The 19,050-nt window shown below is 40.1% G+C and overlaps 1 protein-coding gene across 7 annotated transcripts in view; it reads left to right on the forward strand.

Annotated features, from left to right (window-relative positions):
• The first annotated feature begins 751 nt into the window (after window positions 1–751).
• ACOT12 (acyl-CoA thioesterase 12) overlaps window positions 752–19,050 on the forward strand; it is a 60,461-nt gene continuing 42,162 nt past the window's right edge. For 2 of the 7 annotated variants that reach the window (XM_086697611.1, XM_086697617.1), the window contains exons 1-3: window positions 754–1,232; window positions 8,419–8,488; window positions 17,186–17,246. In XM_086697611.1, the coding sequence (XP_086553737.1) occupies window positions 1,106–1,232; window positions 8,419–8,488; window positions 17,186–17,246 (258 nt within the window). In that variant the 5' untranslated portion in view covers window positions 754–1,105. Of the gene's footprint in view, window positions 1,233–1,374; window positions 1,635–8,418; window positions 8,489–17,185; window positions 17,247–17,303; window positions 17,390–19,050 lie in introns of those variants that run through there. The other 5 variants (XM_086697620.1, XM_086697607.1, XM_086697601.1 and 2 more) reach the window with 5 other exon arrangements.

Below are 19,050 nucleotides of genomic sequence, written 5' to 3' on the forward strand. Positions count from 1 at the left end.
CAGCCACATGCTCCTACTTTCTTAGCTGTTCCTATTATGTCTGACATGTTGCTTCATCTCTCCAGGCTTCCATTTCTTCACCTGCAAATGCTCTCCTGGGTGCAGCCACCCCTAACAATACAATAACTATGAATCTATCATATGCTGGAGGTTTTCTGGTGTCTCTATTTCCTGAATGAGAACTGCTTTGTAAAGTCACTGATTTCAGCTCTAGAAAGTGTAATGGCTGCTTTGTGTTAACAGCTGAGAATGAAAATTCTCATTTAATATTCTAGATTTTGTCTCCTGAAAAGAGTCTCTTGGGATTTGCTGGCATCATTAATAGTGAGGCGACAGTTTCTAATCTTAAATTCTCTAGATTAAAGCCAAAAGATTGCCTTTCTTTGTTGAGTGACTCTCATGTCCCTGCAAACATCAGCACTTTGTGTTTGCTTGGCAGTGGGGGTAATTTCACAACAAACTGATCAATAACAAAGGGTTTGGGGGAGCTATTTTAACATCCTAAGAACCAGAAGGTGTATTTTGAACTAGGGCTTGAGGAGTGAGGGTCCACTCTACCTGGCAGTCAACAGCCAGGGGGAAGAAAAGGTAGTCAAACACTCTAAAATCAGTTTCTAAAGCAAAATGTCCGCATTCTCTGGACAACATTTAACAAATCAATCCTTAACCTCCCACCGTCTGTCAAGTTCTTCAGATGGCTGTTATCCTCACTACTTATTTACTTAGCAAACACCTGTATTACCTCAACCAGGCACACGCTGAGTTACGTACATTACTTCATTTAATTCTGTCTACAGTCCTCTGACCTAAGTACTGCTGTCCTCCCTTTACACTTGAGAAATCCGGGCTGCTTTCAGCTTTGCCAAGCTTGGTGGCCCCGGATTTGGCTTCTGACACCCAAGAGAGATCGCTTTCGCGCTCCTCGCGATATTCCCGGCACCTCGAATCCCACGTGCCAGTGCACCGGACGGGCCCTGGCGGCCCGCGGAGCGCGGGGTTCGGGCCCAGGGCTGCGGCGCCGGTGCCGTGCGGAGCGAGCGTGGTTTCCGCGCTGACCTGCTCGGCCCGACGCCCTCAGCCCAGGTGCTTCGCGGCGGGCCCGGCTATGGAGCGCCCCGAGCCCGCCGAGGTGCGCATGAGCCAGGCCATCCAGCCCGCGCACGCCAACCCGCGCGGCGAGCTGAGCGCGGGGCAGCTTCTCAAGTGGATCGACGCCACCGCCTGCCTGGCTGGTAGGAGGCCGACGCGGAGGGACGCTGTGCCGGGGGGGGGGGGGGGGGGGGGGGGGGGGGGGGGGGGGAGGGGGGACGGAAGGGGAGCGCGGAAGGCCGGCGTGGTGGGGGTGGCGGGCCGGCTTGGATACCGGGATGTGGGGTGGTGGGGGTCGGGACATGAGAGGATCCCGAGGCCAGGGGTGCAGGCCGACCCACCCCAGTACGGAAGCAGACGCTTGGCGCCCCAGTCCTCACCATTCCTGGACCCGGGGTCCGTGAGGAGAGAGAGGCAAGGAGAGGGTATTTCCAGCTGTGAGTAGTTGGGGACCCTAAAGGTTGCGGTAGTTCATCCAACACCGGGAATGACCTAGACCAGTGATTCTCAGACCTTTCAGCCTCAGGACTCCTTTACCCCATTAGGTAAGTGAGGACCCCGCACTTTTGTTTATGTGGGTTATTTAGTTGATATTGACCATCACCGAAATCTTTTGTTATTTTTTAAAATATTTATTTTTTGAGAGGGCACAAGCTGGGTTGGGGCAGCAGAGAGAGGTGGGGGCGGGGGGGGGGGGGGCAGAGGATCCCAAGCGGGCTCTGGGCTGACAGCAGTGAGCCTGATGATGGGCTCAAACTCAGCAACCCTGAGATCATGACCTGAGACGAACTTAGATGCCCTACTGACTGAGCCACCCAGGAGACCCTCAAAATCTTTTAAAATGAATTCATTTTAAAAGAACAAGAATAAACCCATGACATAATTTTATTGAAAAATAACTATTTTCACCAGTAATAAAACTATGCTTAAAGGCATGCTCTTGGTTTACATTTTTGCAAATCTCTTTACTATCTAGTTTGATAGATTACTCCTTTCTTACATCTGCTTCTGCATTCAGTTTGTTGCTACCACACCTTATTTCGTCTCCTCTCAGGACCTTTGCACCTGCTTCTCATTTTACCATTATGACCTTCTTTTGCCCTTTCCATGCATTACATCTCAGCTTAAACAGCCTTTCCTCAGAGAAGTCTTTCTTGACCACTTGTTTACATTTGTACTCTTCCAGCGGTTTTAGCAGAATGCCCTTTTTTATTTCCTTCCTACTGCTTAGCACAATCTGTAATTATTTTGTGTGTTGATCTCTTCACCTCTTTATTTTCTGCCTGGCCAATTCGCATGTAAGCTAAAGTTAGTTCTCCAGTGCTTAGTAAGCACTAAACAAAAACCTCTGCTTTCATGGATAGGTAGGTTGGTGATGAATGGGTCCAAAACTTGGAATCTCATTTCTGAAATGAAGTCAGGCTTTGCATAACGCAGGAACAGACCCGGCAAAGGTATATTGTGAAGGAAAATATGTTAAGATTAAAAACTAAAGCTGGAAGGAGCTTAAGATCATGCTTCTTAGGACTCTTATTTTACAAAGGACAAAAGTAAAGTTCAGATGATGACAGAACCCCGCTTTTCTCACTGAGTAGCAATAGAGTTTCTAATCCCGTGTGTTAACCGCCCCCAAAATTTAGTCATATATTCATGCCAATCTGTTTGTTTGTTTTCTGTTTGTTGATAGGTCTGTTTGGTTTCTCTCTTAACAGTTTTTATCAGTATTTGAGGTTGATTATAATAACATAAATAATGGAAGAATAAATGTAAAATTAATTCCCATCTAAGGGAAACAAGTGTAAAAATCACTGAGGTTGCTAATAAAAATGATGCCTATTGCCAAGGCAACTGAATACATTATGTGAATAATGAAGTGATCATTTTGTGCTTCTGTCCTGTAAAGAATAAACAATTGCTGTGCTGCAATTGTCAGAAAAGTGTCTGCCTTTTTACATCTTTGGAAACTCAGGCCATAGACTGATTCAATTGATAACCAACTGCTTTGGATTAATTGCTCTGTTGCTAATAATACAACATTAAAGAAACCTTTATGATAAAGTTAGTTTGGAAACATGGAAATACCTGTGTTAAACACTCTATGGTGAGAAGCACCACATAAGCAAGGGACGTTATTTAGTCAAGGTGCAACAGAATCTGTGGCAGAGAAATGCTCCGCCATAGTGCTGTCCTTTCTTTGATAAGAGTAGTACAAAAACTGGTTTTCCTGGCATTTTCCCAGCCAGAGTTCCTTGTTGACCAGCACTTTTCCACAGGCCCATTACTATGATAAATAATGATCCCAGCCATAGACCTAAGGCTCTTCTGTGACACCCAGACACTGCTAGATTCCAAAAGATCTTCTCAATATTTAAATAAAGATTAAATATGTTCACTATCATTTTGGCATTAAACCTCATTTCTGTCAGTAGTCCCATTTTTCTAGTCTTTCCTTAAGCCTAGAGGAATGAAACCATATCTGCGTCATTCTCCACCCTCTGTATACATTTCTTATTTTGAAATATCACAAACTCACCCTTTTCTGTATTGCATTTCTGAATCTTGTCCAGGGTTCACTCTCTTAGGAATGGCATGCAGTCCATCCAGTAACACAAGTCAAAAATCTAGAAGTCATCCCTTCTCGATACCTCTCTCTACCTTGCTTCCCCCTCCACATACTCAACCGATGAACTAAGTCCTATCAGTGTTACCTTAAAGAAATCACTCAAACCCAACCACCTTGCTGTGGCTCCACTGCCACCACCTAGGCCAACCTATCATCATCCTTCATATGAACTTCAGCAGTGGTTTCTAAACTGATCATCTCCATTCATTCTGGTGTCCTCTCCACACTACATCTAAAATATTTTTTGAAGGTGCTAATCTGATCATATCATTGTTATTTATCTCTCCCCCCCCCCCCCCCCCCCCCGCACCTTCTTTATCAAGAGTTACAAGCATTCCTCTTCTGGCATAGTAAGTATCTCCTATTAGAAAAAAAAAGGCACATAGATAACTGTTATAAACTCTGGATAAAACAGTAAATAAAACCTACTTATGGGCAACTGACAGGTGAAAAAAAGCAGATTTAAACACTTGGAAGTCAACACTTGGAAGAAGAGAATGGTACTAGCTAACTTTCTCTGTTTTGTTTTAGTTTTTTAATGCCTTTAAGCCTGAAGAAAGACCTTACTCTGCTCCCAGCTAAGTTTTTGATGGAAAACCCACAGACTTGCTGATTTGAAGAGCTATAGGATTTGGGGAAAACACAGCTACTTAAATGTGAGGAGGAAGTTTCAAGAGAGGAGAGAACTGAAGAGGCAGAGCTGTATAATCTATCTATATTTTTGGCTCAAATCTCTGGTGAAGCTTGAATCATGCATGCATAGAAGAAACTCCAGCCTTGCTAGATGATGCCAAAAGAATTGGGAAAGGGCTGTTACAACCTCTAGGGAGATAGAGTTTTATAGTGGGAATTTAGTTAAGTACTTACTTGGAAAAACAAAACAAAACAAAACAATACTGTTTAGAGAAACATGTAAGAACCCATAATTTCTACAATGTATCACTCACAATGGCTAGGATATAGTCCAAAATTACTTTATATACAAAGAAACAGGAAAATATGATGCATTCTTAAGTGAAAAGATAATGGTGATCAAGCCTCGATGATCCGAGTGTTAGAATTAAGCATCCATTATTCTATAGCAGCTATAATAAGTATGCTTGAGGATGTAATAAAAACTCATCATAAAATAAAAATCATCATAAAGAATGAAAAGATAGTAAGTCTCAAGAGAGAAGTAGAAACTAAAAAAAGAACCAAATGAAAATTCCCAAACTGAAAATTACAGCATCTGAAATTTAAAAATTCACTGGATAGGGGCGCCTGGGTGGCTCAGTCGGCTGAGCGTCCGACTTAGGCTCAGGTCACGATCTCGAGGTCCGTGAGTTCGAGCCCCGCGTTGGGCTCTGTGCTGACATCTCGGAGCCTGGAGCCTGTTTCAGATTCTGTGTCTCCCTCTCTCTCTGACCCTCCCCCGTTCATGCTCTGTCTCTCTCTGTCTCAAAAATAAATAAACGTTAAAAAAATTAAAAAAAAATAAAAAATAAAAATTCACTGGATAGGCTTAACAGCTGATTGGAGGAGAGTAAGTAAACATAAAGATGGACAATAAAAATTACTCAGTCTGAAGAAAAGGGAAAAGATGAATTTAAAAAATGAACAAGTGAACAGATATATCAAAACCACATCGAAAAGTATAACATACATGTAAAGGAAGCCCCAAAAGAAATGAGAGAAAGTCTGAGGCATAAAACAAACATTTAAAGAAATAGTAGCTGAAATTTTCCCATATGTGGTGAAAGACATACATTTACAGATTCGAGATCATAGGACACCAAGCAAGATTAATACAAACACAAAACAAAACAAAACCTCGCATCTATCACAGGCAAACTATGATGAAAAGAAAATCTTGAAAGCTGGCAGAGAAAAACACTGTGCTATACATAGGAGAACACTGGTTAGAATTACCTATGACCTCATCAGAAACAATGGAATCCATAAGACAGATACTGAACCAATATCTTCAATAATAGTTATAAAACTGTCAACCAAGAGCTTCAAGGCCCTGTGCATAGTCCATTCTCAGCCGACCCTTCAGCCTTACCCTACCAGCTCTCCTTCTTGCTTTCTGCATTTTATCCTTAAAGACCTTGATCAGGATCTTTGCAGTTCCTTTTGCTCAGTGTGCTCTCCTTTTCTCTCTTCTTCCTCCTCAACACATCTATTTTTACCCTACTCATCCTTCACATGTCAGCTGAAGCATCCCCTCCACTTGGACATCTGCCCTGACATCCTCGCTAGGTCTAGTTTCTCATGTTATGACTCCCATAAAATCGATGTTTTCTTCAGGGCACTTAGTTCATTTTGTTATTTATTCCTTTAATTAATCCATGGCTTCCACTAGTCTCCAAGAGAACAGAGATCATGGCTGTTTTACATTTCCATCACCTTACATAAAGGCTAACACAGCACAGGTATTCAGTCAATATTAGTTAAAGGAATGAATGAATGGAGATGCCACCATTTTAATCAGTCATCATCTCATACCTGGATTACAACCACTTACCTAGTCTGCTACTGTTTCCAGCTTCTCTGTTTCCCACGGGAAATCAGTAATAGCTTTAGAGTTTCTCCACTTTGATTAGCATACTGTATGAAAGACAATCAAAATCAAGAACCAGAGCAAGCTGGTCCTGTTAAATTAATATCTGACACACTTGTAAAAAAAACAACTGCATATAATCACACATAAAAATTGTGATCATATGTTGGTTCCCCATATTTCTATTTTCTATTTTTAATTTCATGACCCTTAAAAGTCTATAGCGTAAACCATGGCTGTTGAGCATCTGAAGCCCATCTTTAGCTAAGCACTTCTCTGAAGAGTGTTCCTTGGTTGGTCTTTTCTGAGAGTTTATTTTCTGAGAAGTCTATTGCTTCTGTAGTGAAAATCACTATTTGGAACATTGTATTCAATCTTTCCAAGCCTGGATTTCCTCGTTTGTAAAATGAAACTAGTAATAGTACCAACCTCATGTAATTGACATGCATAAATACTTAGTTCAGTGCCTGGTCAATAATAAATGCTTAATAAATGGCAACTATTATTATGATAATATTTGTTCATGATCCCTAATGCAATCTAGTATAGTGTTGTATATACATAATAGATACTCGATATATACAATCAAAATATATAAAAATAAAAAAATTAGTCTTATTGATTATTGCACTTTAGTTATCATTTAAATCATTCAAAACTGGTTATTCATATTGGCATACATGGTAACATTTTATTAACAAGAATAGTTTAATAAACTCAACATCCTGTTCTCTCAGGTAACTGGAACGAATGTCTATTAGGTACTCCTTAGTGAATGTCTTATAGCCTGTATTTGCAAGGATCTGGTAGTTCTCTGAAAATCTTAAGCTCTAAAATGGCATCTACTATAGCTGGCTCTCTAATTGCCACTGAGCAGACTTATTAAGAGATAACACTGACTTCTCAGTATTGGGAAATCAGTAGGAATTTAACAAATGTTTGATACACTGAATTCAATTGAGCCCATCTTGAGTATTTCTAGAGTCTGGTACTTTTACATTCCCTTCCTCTCATTGAACTTTATAGCTGGGAAGGCAGTCATTCCTTCTCCATCAATCACACACTAACTATGGTTAGTTTTCTGGTAACTCAATTTGTATTATGTGCATGTTTGGAAGAACAGCTAGTTATTTCCAACTTATAAAACCAAAATGTGCAATTTTCTACAAATTAGATTATAGAGAGGAGTGTTCTAAATAGCTGCTCTCTGGAGTATTTCCCCATGTCTCTTTACCTGGCACTATCAAGTAATATTGTAGTTAAAGTAATCCACACAAAGAATACAACTATCGTATAATTCACTGACTTTCGTTTTCATGTCTCTAAAAGTGTGAAGAGTAAAGAGTGAAGTCTCCAAAATTAAAATGAGGTTCAAAGCACTTAAAAAGCCGGTGCAGTCTGTTTGGGTTTTAACTGAATGTTCGTCAAAATCAAATTCTGACAGAAGCACATGTCAACATTTTTCCTAAAGAGATTAAGTTATGATATTTTTATATAAAGCAAAATCAACAATCAAAAAATATCTCAACAAATTAAATGCAGGCATGGAATATGGATAGCTAGGGTTCTTCCCTAATCTCCTTATACCCTATTTAATATTCTCCTCTCCAACATAATTACCGCATACAGAATTTGGTAATAATGAACAATAAATATTGACTAAATACCTAATAGATGCTGAATATTTCTCTGCTACTCAAGAGAAGTTGCTCTGCAATTTGGGGTCTGATGTCAGTGTCTCCTATACTATTCAGTACTTATACTTGTTAAGTGGTCTAAATATAATCAGCTTCTGGTTATGTGGGATAATGGATACAGCTTTGATGAATTGTTTTTAAAACAAAAGAAGGGTCATATCTAACAAAATATTTAAAGTTGGTACTAACTTAATAAAATTGCTATTTAAATAGCTAGATATACTAGGTATTGGTTTTGAATTTCAAATCAAAGACAGTACAATAATTTCCATTCAGTAGAAGTACAACTTACAGAGCAAAAGAACTGTCATTGATCCAGATCATCTCTAAGTGTGGGCATAGTGGTACTTCACTGAACCAGAGGATGATTACTAGAATACATCCATTTAACTTTTATTCTTTTCCCTTATGCTGAAATATTTAACCATAACTATTAATTAACACATTTTTGCCTGTTTTTGAAGCTGAAAAGCATGCTGGGATTTCCTGTGTTACAGCCTCAGTGGATGACATACAATTTGAGGAGACAGCTAGGTAAGTGGTATTGCTCTATCACACCTTTCTCCTGGGCTTTTTGGCTCATTTGCAACATATATTTGCATTACCTATGCTTGTTTATTTGGAGTCAATGATCCAATTTGTTAATTAAATATTTGACCTAATGTAAATCAATAAAATAGTAATTGCAGGACCTACTTTTAGTAAACACTTTGAAGTAGAAATTCATAGTCCTGATTTTATTGAGAAATAGCTCTCCAAATGGATGCATTCTGGTATGAGGCAGAGCTGGATTTCTAAAAGCTGATTCTTAATGGCTCCTTCCTCTACAAGAAGAATAATTAATGATAATAAGAGTATCTATGATGGTGAATTTCATCATTAAGTTGTTGAGTGAACGTTAATTCATGTGAATACAAATGTTAAATTATGAAAAACATTTAATGTGTGAGAGTGTTTATGTGCTTTACCATCTCCTATTGTAGAAAATTTCAAGATTAACAAATGTTTCAAACATATACAAAAATAGAAGAGTACAGTATATCCCCAAGGACCATCACCTGACTACAATAATAATAAGCTCATGGAAACTCTTGTTTTATCACTACTTCTCCATACTTCCCCACACACCTAGATTATTGTGAAAGGAAATCCCAGGCATCATTTATGAATATTTCATTATATATTTCTATATGATAAGGACTCTTTTAGAAAACATAATAATAGGGGCGCCTGGGTGGCGCAGTCGGTTAAGCGTCCGACTTCAGCCAGGTCACCATCTCGCGGTCCGTGGGTTCGGGCCCCGCGTCAGGCTCTGGGCTGATGGCTCAGAGCCTGGAGCCTGTTTCCGATTCTGTGTCTCCCTCTCTCTCTGCCCCTCCCCCGTTCATGCTCTGTCTCTCTCTGTCCCAAAAATAAATAAAAGTTGAAAAAAAAAAAAAAGAAAGAAAACATAATAATATAATAACAATACCATTAACAGAAATCATTATTCCCAATGACCTCAAAAGATATTTTTTAAAAAATTAAACAATTGGTTTCTTGAATCGGGATTGAATATGGTTGATAGGGCTTTTAACATAAAATTTCGCTTCTTTCTTTTCTCCTAGTTTTTTTTTTTTAAAGAAACCTGGTCATTTGTTCTGTAGAGTTTACATTTTGTATTTGCTCATTGTATCCCTGTTTAACCTGTTCACCCACCCTTTGTATTTCTTATACAATGATAGTTACATCTAAAAATTGGTCAGATGAAGGTTTGATATTTTGGTAAAATTAGTTCTTGTCAAGAGCACGTAATGTCTAATGATCATTACTTAGAACCATTATTTCATTACATATTGGCAGAATGGTAATGTGCTAATACTATCATTTGTTCTTCATTTATTTTCTGAAGTATTTGTGTAGAGAGACTCATTATCTCATTAATTACTTGGTTACCCTTAAGTAAAGTTTGTCTAGGAAAGACAAGCTTAATTCTTTCTCTTTATTTAGTGTCATTGTAAGCCCATGGATTTTAACATATTTGATGCATTTCAATTCTGACAAGATGGGCTCATCTTTTACATTTCCTTACAAAAACTTAGTCATAAATTTCTTCAAAAGAAATTGTAAGTAGAGATCACAATTTGGGCAGAAAATGTGCTCATTTATATAGGGTTGGTCATTGTTTCTAGATTTTTTCCAGTGGACAGAATTAAGAATTATTTGTTTTTTTAAAGAGTTTATACTAGGGGTGTCTGGGCGGCTCAGTTGTTGAGTGTCTGACTCTAGATTTCGGTTCAGGTCATGATCTTCTCGTTTGTGGGGTTGAGCCCCACATGAGGCTCTATGCTGACAGCAGGGAGCCTGCTTAGGATTCTTTCTCTCTCCCTCTGCCCATCTGTCCCTCTCGTGCTGTCTCTCTCTCTGTCTCAAAATAAATAAATGTAAACATTTAAAAAATAAATAGTTTATACTAATAACTGTAATAAATTAGCATTATATGGTTTTTTTAAGGAGGATTATATGTTTTTATGTTTGTATCTCTGGTTTTGTTTTTGTTTTTCCCTGAATATCTTGATCCTTGAAGACATGAACATAACTTAAAAGGAAAAGGAAGAGAGAAAGTCATCTGTTTCTGGTCTTGGATGGTTCTCAAGGACCATGGGGGTAGTTGGCATTGTTTTCAAGCCCTAAGTAGTCTTGTCCAAAGAGATACTCAGTTTATCTCCCCAACCTTACTGTTTACATTTACCTGTTGGGCATTTATTTATTTAGATACAAGCAAAATTAAATTAAATGAAACCACATGCATAAAAAAATCACTTCTTCAAAGCTGATACAGAAGAAATTTTTGGTAGAAATTAGAATCATAGACATGGAGAGACCTTTATAGGTCAGCCCAGCTTTCTCTTTGTAACAACAAGAAACTGAGGCCTAATTCCCCAAGCAAGCCAGGAGACAAAGGGTGCTTAGAGTCTGGATTTCCTTATGCTTAATCCAGTGCTTTTCCCAACCCACTGCTTCTGCTTTTGTGATCAGCAACTTTTACTGAACACTTCTCAATGGTTGTTCTCACAGGCAGCTGCAGTGTCACTGAAAGAGCTCTTGACATTCTAGAGTCTTGTAGATGCAGATAGAGACCCACTGACTAAACTCACATACTAGCTATGTGGTTTTCCTTGAAGTAGAAAAAATTGATAAGTGTTTGCATATCAGCAAAATTACAAATTACTATAAACCCAAACTTACTTAAGACTAGATGAAGTGCCATTATTAATTTAGGAGTTCCAAAAGTGTATTGTAATAAAGTATCTATCACATACTTTCCAAACTTAAATTCTGTAACTTACACTTAACTAGCAATCTCATCACCGAAATATGGGTTAGTTTTTTTAAGCCATTTTGTGTTGGTGTTATCAAAAAGGATTTGTGGCCACTAACATCATGGAAAGGGGCCTTCTTCTATTTTTTACATGGGACCTGAATCATAAAAAGAGAAAATTGAAAGCTACCTACAGAAAACCATATATTGATGGATTGGGAGAAAATGGCGGCATACGAGGACACTGGGCTCACCACGTCCTGCTGATCACTTAGATTCCACCCACATCTGCCTAAATAACCCAGAAAACCGCCAGAAGACTAGGCGAACGAACTCTCTGGAGCCAAGCGTAGATAAGAGGCCCACGGAAGAGGGTAAGAAGGGCGGCGAGGTGGTGTGCGCTACACGGACTGGTGGGATGGAGCCGGGGCAGTGGAGGGCAGCCCGCCCGGCAAGGCAGAGTCCCTGAGTCTGACTTGCAAAAGCGGAGGGGCCGGACTGCGTGAGTTCTGACAGCCAGCGGGACTTAACATCTGGAATGTTAAAAGTCAACAGCTCTGCTTGGAGAGCGGGAGGGCGAGAGGACACTGGGAGGGAGAGGTGTTGAGCCCTGGAAGTCAGAGCTCAGCTTGGTGGGGAACAAAGGTGCTGGCTAGTGCCATCTCCCTCGCCCATCCCCCAGCCAAACTCCAAAGGGAACCAGTTCCCCTCATGGAACTTGTTTGCACTGCGCAAACACCCAACGCTGTGCTTCTGTGGATCCATCCCTCCGACAGATCTGCCTACCTCCCAGTGCCACAGGGCCCCTCCCGAAGCGGACCACCAAAGGCAAGGGGAGCTGAGTCTGCCCCTCCCACCCCTGTGCACCTTGAAGATCCACCCTGGCTAATACACCAGATCCCATCAAAGCAGCACCATAAGCCTGGCAGTGTGCAAGTAGCCCAGACAGATGCAGGGCTAATTCAACATTTGCAAATCAGTCAATGTGATGCATCACATTAATAAAAGAAAAGAACCATATGATCCTGTCGATGCAGAAAAAGCATTTGACAAAATTCAGCATCCTTTCTTAATAATAACCCTCGAGAAAGTCAGGATAGAAGGAACATACTTAAACATCATAAAAGCCATTTATGAAAAGCCCATAGCTAATATCATCCTCAATGGGGAAAAACTGAGAGCTTTCCCCCTGAGATCAGGAACATGACAGGGATGTCCACTCTCACCGCTGTTGTCTAACATAGTGTTGGAAGTGCTAACATCAGCAATCGGACAACAAAAGGAAATCAAAGGCATCAAAATTGGCAATGATGATGTCAAGCGTTCACTTTTTGCAGATGTCATGATATTATGCATGGAGAACCCGATAGACTCCACCAAAAGTCTGCTAGAACTGATACATGACTTCAGCAAAGTCACAGGATACAAAATCAATGTACAGAAATCAGTTGCATTCTTATACACTAATAATGAAGCAACAGAAAGACAAATAAAGAAACTGATCCCATTCACAATTGCACCAAGGAGCATAAAATACCTAGGAATAAATCTAGCCAAAGGTGTAAAAGATCCGTATGCTAAAGACTATAGAAAGCTTATGAAGGAAATTGAAGAAGATGTAAAGAAATGGAAAAACATTCCGTGTTCATGTGTCGGAAAAATAAATATTGTCAAAATGTCAATACTACCCAAAGCTATCTACACATTCAATGCCATCCCTATCAAAATTGCACCAGCATTCTTCTCGAAGCTACAACAAGAGATCCTAAAATTTGTATGGAACCACAAAAGACCCTCATAGCCAAAGTAATTTTGAAGAAGACCAAAGCAGGAGGCATCACAATCCCAGACTTTAGCCTTTACTACAAAGCTGTCATCATCAAGACAGCATGGTATTGGCACAAAAGCAGACACATAGACCAATGGAATAGAATAGAAACCCCAGAACTAGACCCACAAAAGTGTGGCCAACTCATGCTTGACAAAGCAGGAAAGAATATCCAATGGAAAAAAGACAGTCTCTTTAACAAATGGTGCTGGGAGAACTGGACAGCAACATGCAGAAGGATGAAACTAGACCACTTTCTTATGCCATTCACAAAAATAAACTCAAAATGGATAAAGGACCTGAATGTGAGACAGGAAACCATCAAAACCCTAGAGGAGAAAGCAGGGAAAGACCTCTCTGACCTCAGCCGCTGCAATTTCTTACTTGACACATCTCCAAAGGCAAGGGAATTAAAAACAAAAATGAACTATCGGGACCTCATGAAGATAAAAAGCTTCTGCACAGCAAAGGAAACAACCAACAAAACTAAAAGGCAACCAACGGAATGGGAAAAGATATTTGCAAATGACATATCAGACAAAGGGCTAGTATCCAAAATGTATAAAGAGCTCACCAAACTCCACACCCGAAAAACAAATAATCCAGTGAAAAAATGGGCAGAAAACATGAAAAGACACTTCTCTAAAGAAGACATCTAGATGGCCAACAGGCACATGAAAAGATGCTCAACGTCGCTCCTCATCAGGGAAATACAAATCAAAACCACACTCAGATACCACCTCACTCCAGTCAGAGTGGCCAAAATGAACAAATCGGGAGACTCTAGATGCTGGAGAGGATGTGGAGAAATGGGAACCCTCTTGCACTGGTGGTGGGAATGCAAATTGGTGCAGCCACTCTGGAAAACAGTGTGGAGATTCCTCAAAAAATTAAAAATAGACCTACCCTATGACCCAGCAATAGCACTGCTAAGAATTTGCCCAAGGGATACAGGAATGCTGATGCATAGGGGCACTTGTACCCCAATGTTTATAGCAGCGCTCTCAACAATAGCCAAATTGTGGAAAGAGCCTAAATATCCATCAACTGATGAATGGATAAAGAAATTGTGGTTTATATACACAATGGAATACTACTTGGCAATGAGAAAGAATGAAATCTGGCCATTTGTAGCAACGTGGATGGAACTGGAGAGTGTGATGCTAAGTGAAATAAATCAGAGAAAGGCAGATACCATATGTTTTCACTCTTATGTGGATCCTGAGAAACTTAACAGAAGACCATGGGGGAGGGGAAGGAAAAAAAAAAAAGAGAGAGAGGAAGGGAGCCAAAACATAAGAGACTCTTAAAAACTGAGAACAAACTGAGGGTTGATGGGGGGTGGAAGGGAGGGGAGGGTGGGTGATGGGTTTTGAGGAAAGCACCTGTTGGGATGAGTACTGGGTGTTGTATGGAAACCAATTTGACAATAAATGTCATATTTTAAAAAAAGTTAAACAAAACCATGTATTTGTTTATAAACCATATCAGATATTAATTAAGTAATTAATTAAATTAATTTAAATTAAATTCTTAAGTATTTATTGCCTATACAAAAAATACTGCAATGGACTCAGTAAGATACATAAGTATTTGATTATGGCACAATTTTGAAGTGGAGTGGTCACTCAGTCTGGTGAGAGTCAGACAAACACATAATCATCAGAATAGAAAGCATGCTAGGATGCAGCCCTTGGGTGAGATACAAACTCCGTTCTGTGGGGTAGTTTAAAAGGTGCACATTTTGATTAGAAAATCAATGAGAATTTTACCATAGAGGAGTAGCATTTGATGTGTGCCTTAACTGAGGCATAGACTTTTTTCTGGTGAATAGGAAAAGGACTTCACACAATGAGGCACTTGTAAGAACCTAAGCACCAAGATGGGAAGGAGCAGAGAGTGTTCAGGAAGAGCCTGGTCTGCAGAGAGGTGATGCCCAGCAGTGGACTGGAGCTACATAACAGAAGACCTTGAATGCCATGCTATGAAATTGGTTTTATTTAGTTGAGATTTCAGTTATTCCATTCATTTGACAGTCAATATCAGGAGATCGGTGTGGAGAGCCAGGTTCTTGGAATTCTCCTACTTTTAAAGGCAGGACAGATTCACAAAACCAGAAAAATGGCTTCTGCTCTGCCCCCACCCCCAACTCCAAGTCTGAGAGACAGAGAAGCATAACATTTTAGTAGTTGATGAGTACAAAGTATCACAGTAGCTTTGGAGAGGGACTCTAACTCTGCCTGGCACTATTACTGCAAATCTCTTCTAGAAACTTTACCAAACAGAGCTAGGAACTTTAAAAGGAACAAATACAAGAAAAAAGAAAATTGGTTTGGTTGCATATGCTGGATGTGAAGATTAAGTTAAATTGGGAATGTGTGTGGAGGTTGTTAACACTAAGTCTAGTAGAGCCTCCATAACTATTAGTTGAATCTGTTGAGAGAATTTGGAAATATGGCTCTGAGTTTCAAGAATGATGTCCAGGCTAAAGATGGAGATTAGAGAATCATTTTAATAGAGATGACGGAATCATGGACAAGAACAAGGTCTTCTGAGAAGAGGGTGTAGTGAGAAGAGAATAGGATAAAGGACAGAAATTTAGGAGATGTTGACCCTGAAGGGATGGATTAAGGAAGAGAAACCAGTGAAGGAAGCCAAGATAGAGAAGAGAACACCGGTCCGGAATCCAAGGGAAGAGAAAGCCTCCTGAAGAAAGACATTAAAGAGGTGAGATGTTGGATTTAGCTTTTAGGAAATGACAGGGACTGGAAGTGAGATGTGGAGGCAATAGCCAGGTTCAAGTGGCTGAGAAGTAAATGGGAAATGAAGCCCTCAAACCTCTGCACCTGGCAAAATCCTCATCTTTGAAGACCCATCTCAAACGTCACCTCTTCTGTGACTCCTTTCCCAGCTTTCTGAATTAGCTTCTTCTTATGGTTATCTTTGTAATACTCAATCTTTTCTTTTGAAAAATTTCATGGCACTGCACTTCATCTGTTTACATCCTGGTGACCTAAGTGAAGACTGGTCTCCTTGAAGTCAGGAGCCTCATCTTGTTCATCACGGTATCCTGAAGTTTTAGCTTAATGCCAGGACTAGTTGTAAACATTTCTTAAACATTTCAGTAAACATTTCTTTTTCTTTCCCTGATTTGTGTAAGCTTTATTTTTTTTCCAGAGGATTGACTCTAATTTTATTATTTTATTTTATTTTAAATCTGTGAGTTAGAAAAAGAAATGAGTATTTTAGGAAGTTTGAATATGGAGAAGAAGAGAAAAAATTTGAGATAGAATCGGCTTGAGAGAAACGTTTTTAGAAAGAAGTAGCCTTGGACATTTTCATAGACTAGTAAGGAGAGTCAGGGAAGGGGCAGAGGATGAGGGTACGAAAGAGCAAAGAGCTGACTAAGCCGGCCATGGTGGCTGAGAAGAGGTAACAAGGGCACAGGTACAGAAAGAGGTTCTGAAAGAGATCTAACATTCTTCCTCTGAAACAGAAAAGTAAGGAGGATATAGTTCAAGTTTGAAAGTCATTGAGAAAAATTGAAGAGGATTGCATTAGGAAGAACCTTACCTTCTGCTAAGGTTAAAGGATCAGTGGTAACTGAGGGGACTGAACACAGAAGGTTTGGAACAACTTCAGGCTATATGACCAGAATCCCTATAATCATGAAGAGTGAATGGAGGGTCCATGTAAACCTGGTGAAGTTGATCAGTTTGCATGTTTCTCCATGTATTTGTTAACAGACATTTAAAAAAGAAATGTCATTTGTATAGGTTTGCTTGTCCATTTTAACTTCTCTTAAGGAAACAGCTGTGAGACAATCAAAGTATCCTTTGCAGATTGTGGAAGTCCTTTTGCACACCAACCTTGCAAAGGCCTCTTTCTGTTTGAATAGAAGTAGGCAACCAACATATGTGTGGTTTACAATGACTGGCATCTGTTTGTAGAACTGTCTTTTTCTGTTATCATTAACCTGAAGTTTCATGCATAATCATTATCAGCGTGATAAGGAGTGATTGCACATGCATTTAAGTGAATCTTTAGGTCTGAAATGAGAGGTACTAGGATTACTAAGGTCACTCCCTCTTTTTTTAACTAGAGTTGGACAAGTGATAACCATCAAAGCGAAAGTTACCAGAGCATTCAGCACAAGCATGGAGGTAAGAGACCTCTTTTCTTACTTCTGCCTATTGGTGCTCTCTTTTCATTGTGTACAGAGGGCAGAGCAGGAGGCCTGGCATAATTTGGAGTTCATGAGGTTCTGAATTCCAGAAGATGCTTGAACCTGGAGTCAGTGTCACAGGTAAATAATAAGGACCTTGAGTTTCCTAGTCAACTCTGCTAAAATTAAATGTGATGCGACACACTATTTTTATATAGAAGGATACATAGGAAGTAAACATATAAGGGAGAAGGGCACTCTCTTGGTTCTTTACAAGCCATGGGTCTTATTTCTTAATTACACTGACTCTGCTTTTTCTCCATCTCTGCACCCTCTAGTGGAAACTAGCCCCATAATTAACTAGTTTTTGAAAGGTAGAGTAACTGAAGTGAGAAAGGAAGTTTAGATTTTTCTTCTTCACCCACTCGGTTTTATTTTCTTTACCATAGTTGTGAATGCAGCATTCTCAGGGTCTTTTGAATTTTCTGTTCTGATTGAACCAGTAGCAAAGGGTTTACTGGATCCCATTTTGCAACTTCTAGGTTGGTTTGTAGCAGTCCCTTTGATCTTTGGGCACAAAAGACATATAGGGACTTATATTTGTTTGTTAGGGCATAGCAGAATACCACAGAGCAGATGGCTTAAACAACAGATATTTATTGTCTCACATCTCTAGAGGATAGACGTGCTAAATCAAGGAGTCTGTAGGGTTGATTCTTTCTGGGGACTGTGTGAGAGAGTGTGTCCCAGTGCTTTCTTCTGGTGATTTGCCTTGGCTTCTGCCACATCATCCTGATCTCTGCCTTCATGTTCACATAGTGTTCTGAGGGTCTGTGTCCAAACCCCTCCTTTTTCGAAGGACATCAGTCACATTGGACTAGGAGCCCACCCTACTCTGGTATGACCCCACCTTAACCAATTACATCTGAACCACCCTATTTCCAAAATAAGGTCACATTATAAGGTACTGGATTCAACCCATATTCCTATTCAACAGAACTATTTGACAGTAACCATACCTAATGGTGATGGTTTTACCCTGAGTTAGTCACTTTCCCCCAGTATCCATATGAACAGAATACAAAACACTTGAAATCAGAAAGGAAATCTTTGTGTTAAAAGTCAGCTCTGTCAGCAACGATCGTGATGGTACTTTCTCAGCCTCCCTACTACAGGCTAGCACTCTACCTTATATTCAGCCCAAACACGGATAACAGCTCCGTTTCTTTTATCCTTTTCCTCCTATTCCATGAGAAAACGTAGAATTTCCAAAGGAAATTTGATTAAAAGCTAAGAAAAGAAAAACCGGTGAGTTTAAAAGCACAGATTTCTTTTTTAAATGTTTATTTTTTTGAGAGAAAGAAAGAGAGCATGCACGCATGCTCGAGAGGTGGGTGAGGACCAGAGAGAGCGGGGCGGGGGGTGGGGAGGTGCAGAGAAACCTAAGCAGGCTCCATGCTGCATGCTGTCAGCACAGAGCCCAACAAGGGCCTCTGTCTCATGAACCGTGAGATCATGACCTGAGCCAACATGAAGAGTCGGACACTTAGCTGACTAAGCCACCCAGGCACCCCTAAAAGCACAGATTTCTGATTCCAAGGAAAGTAAATCCTAGCCTTGACTAGGGCTAATTTAGTCCCTCTTCCAAGCTGAAGTCTTCTGTGGTCTCTGCATATGTTGTGTATTCAATAAGGTCTGGCTGGTGGGAACACCAGACTCTCAGTTCTGCATAAGTTCTCGGGACTGCTCATGTTACACTCCCCAGGAATCATTTTTGCCTCAGAGGGTGCTCATGTCTGGCC

The sequence above is a fragment of the Puma concolor genome, chromosome A1, assembly GCF_028749965.1.
Source record: "Puma concolor isolate L17-30 chromosome A1, mPumCon1.1.hap2, whole genome shotgun sequence".
Taxonomy (NCBI): Eukaryota; Metazoa; Chordata; class Mammalia; order Carnivora; family Felidae; genus Puma; species Puma concolor.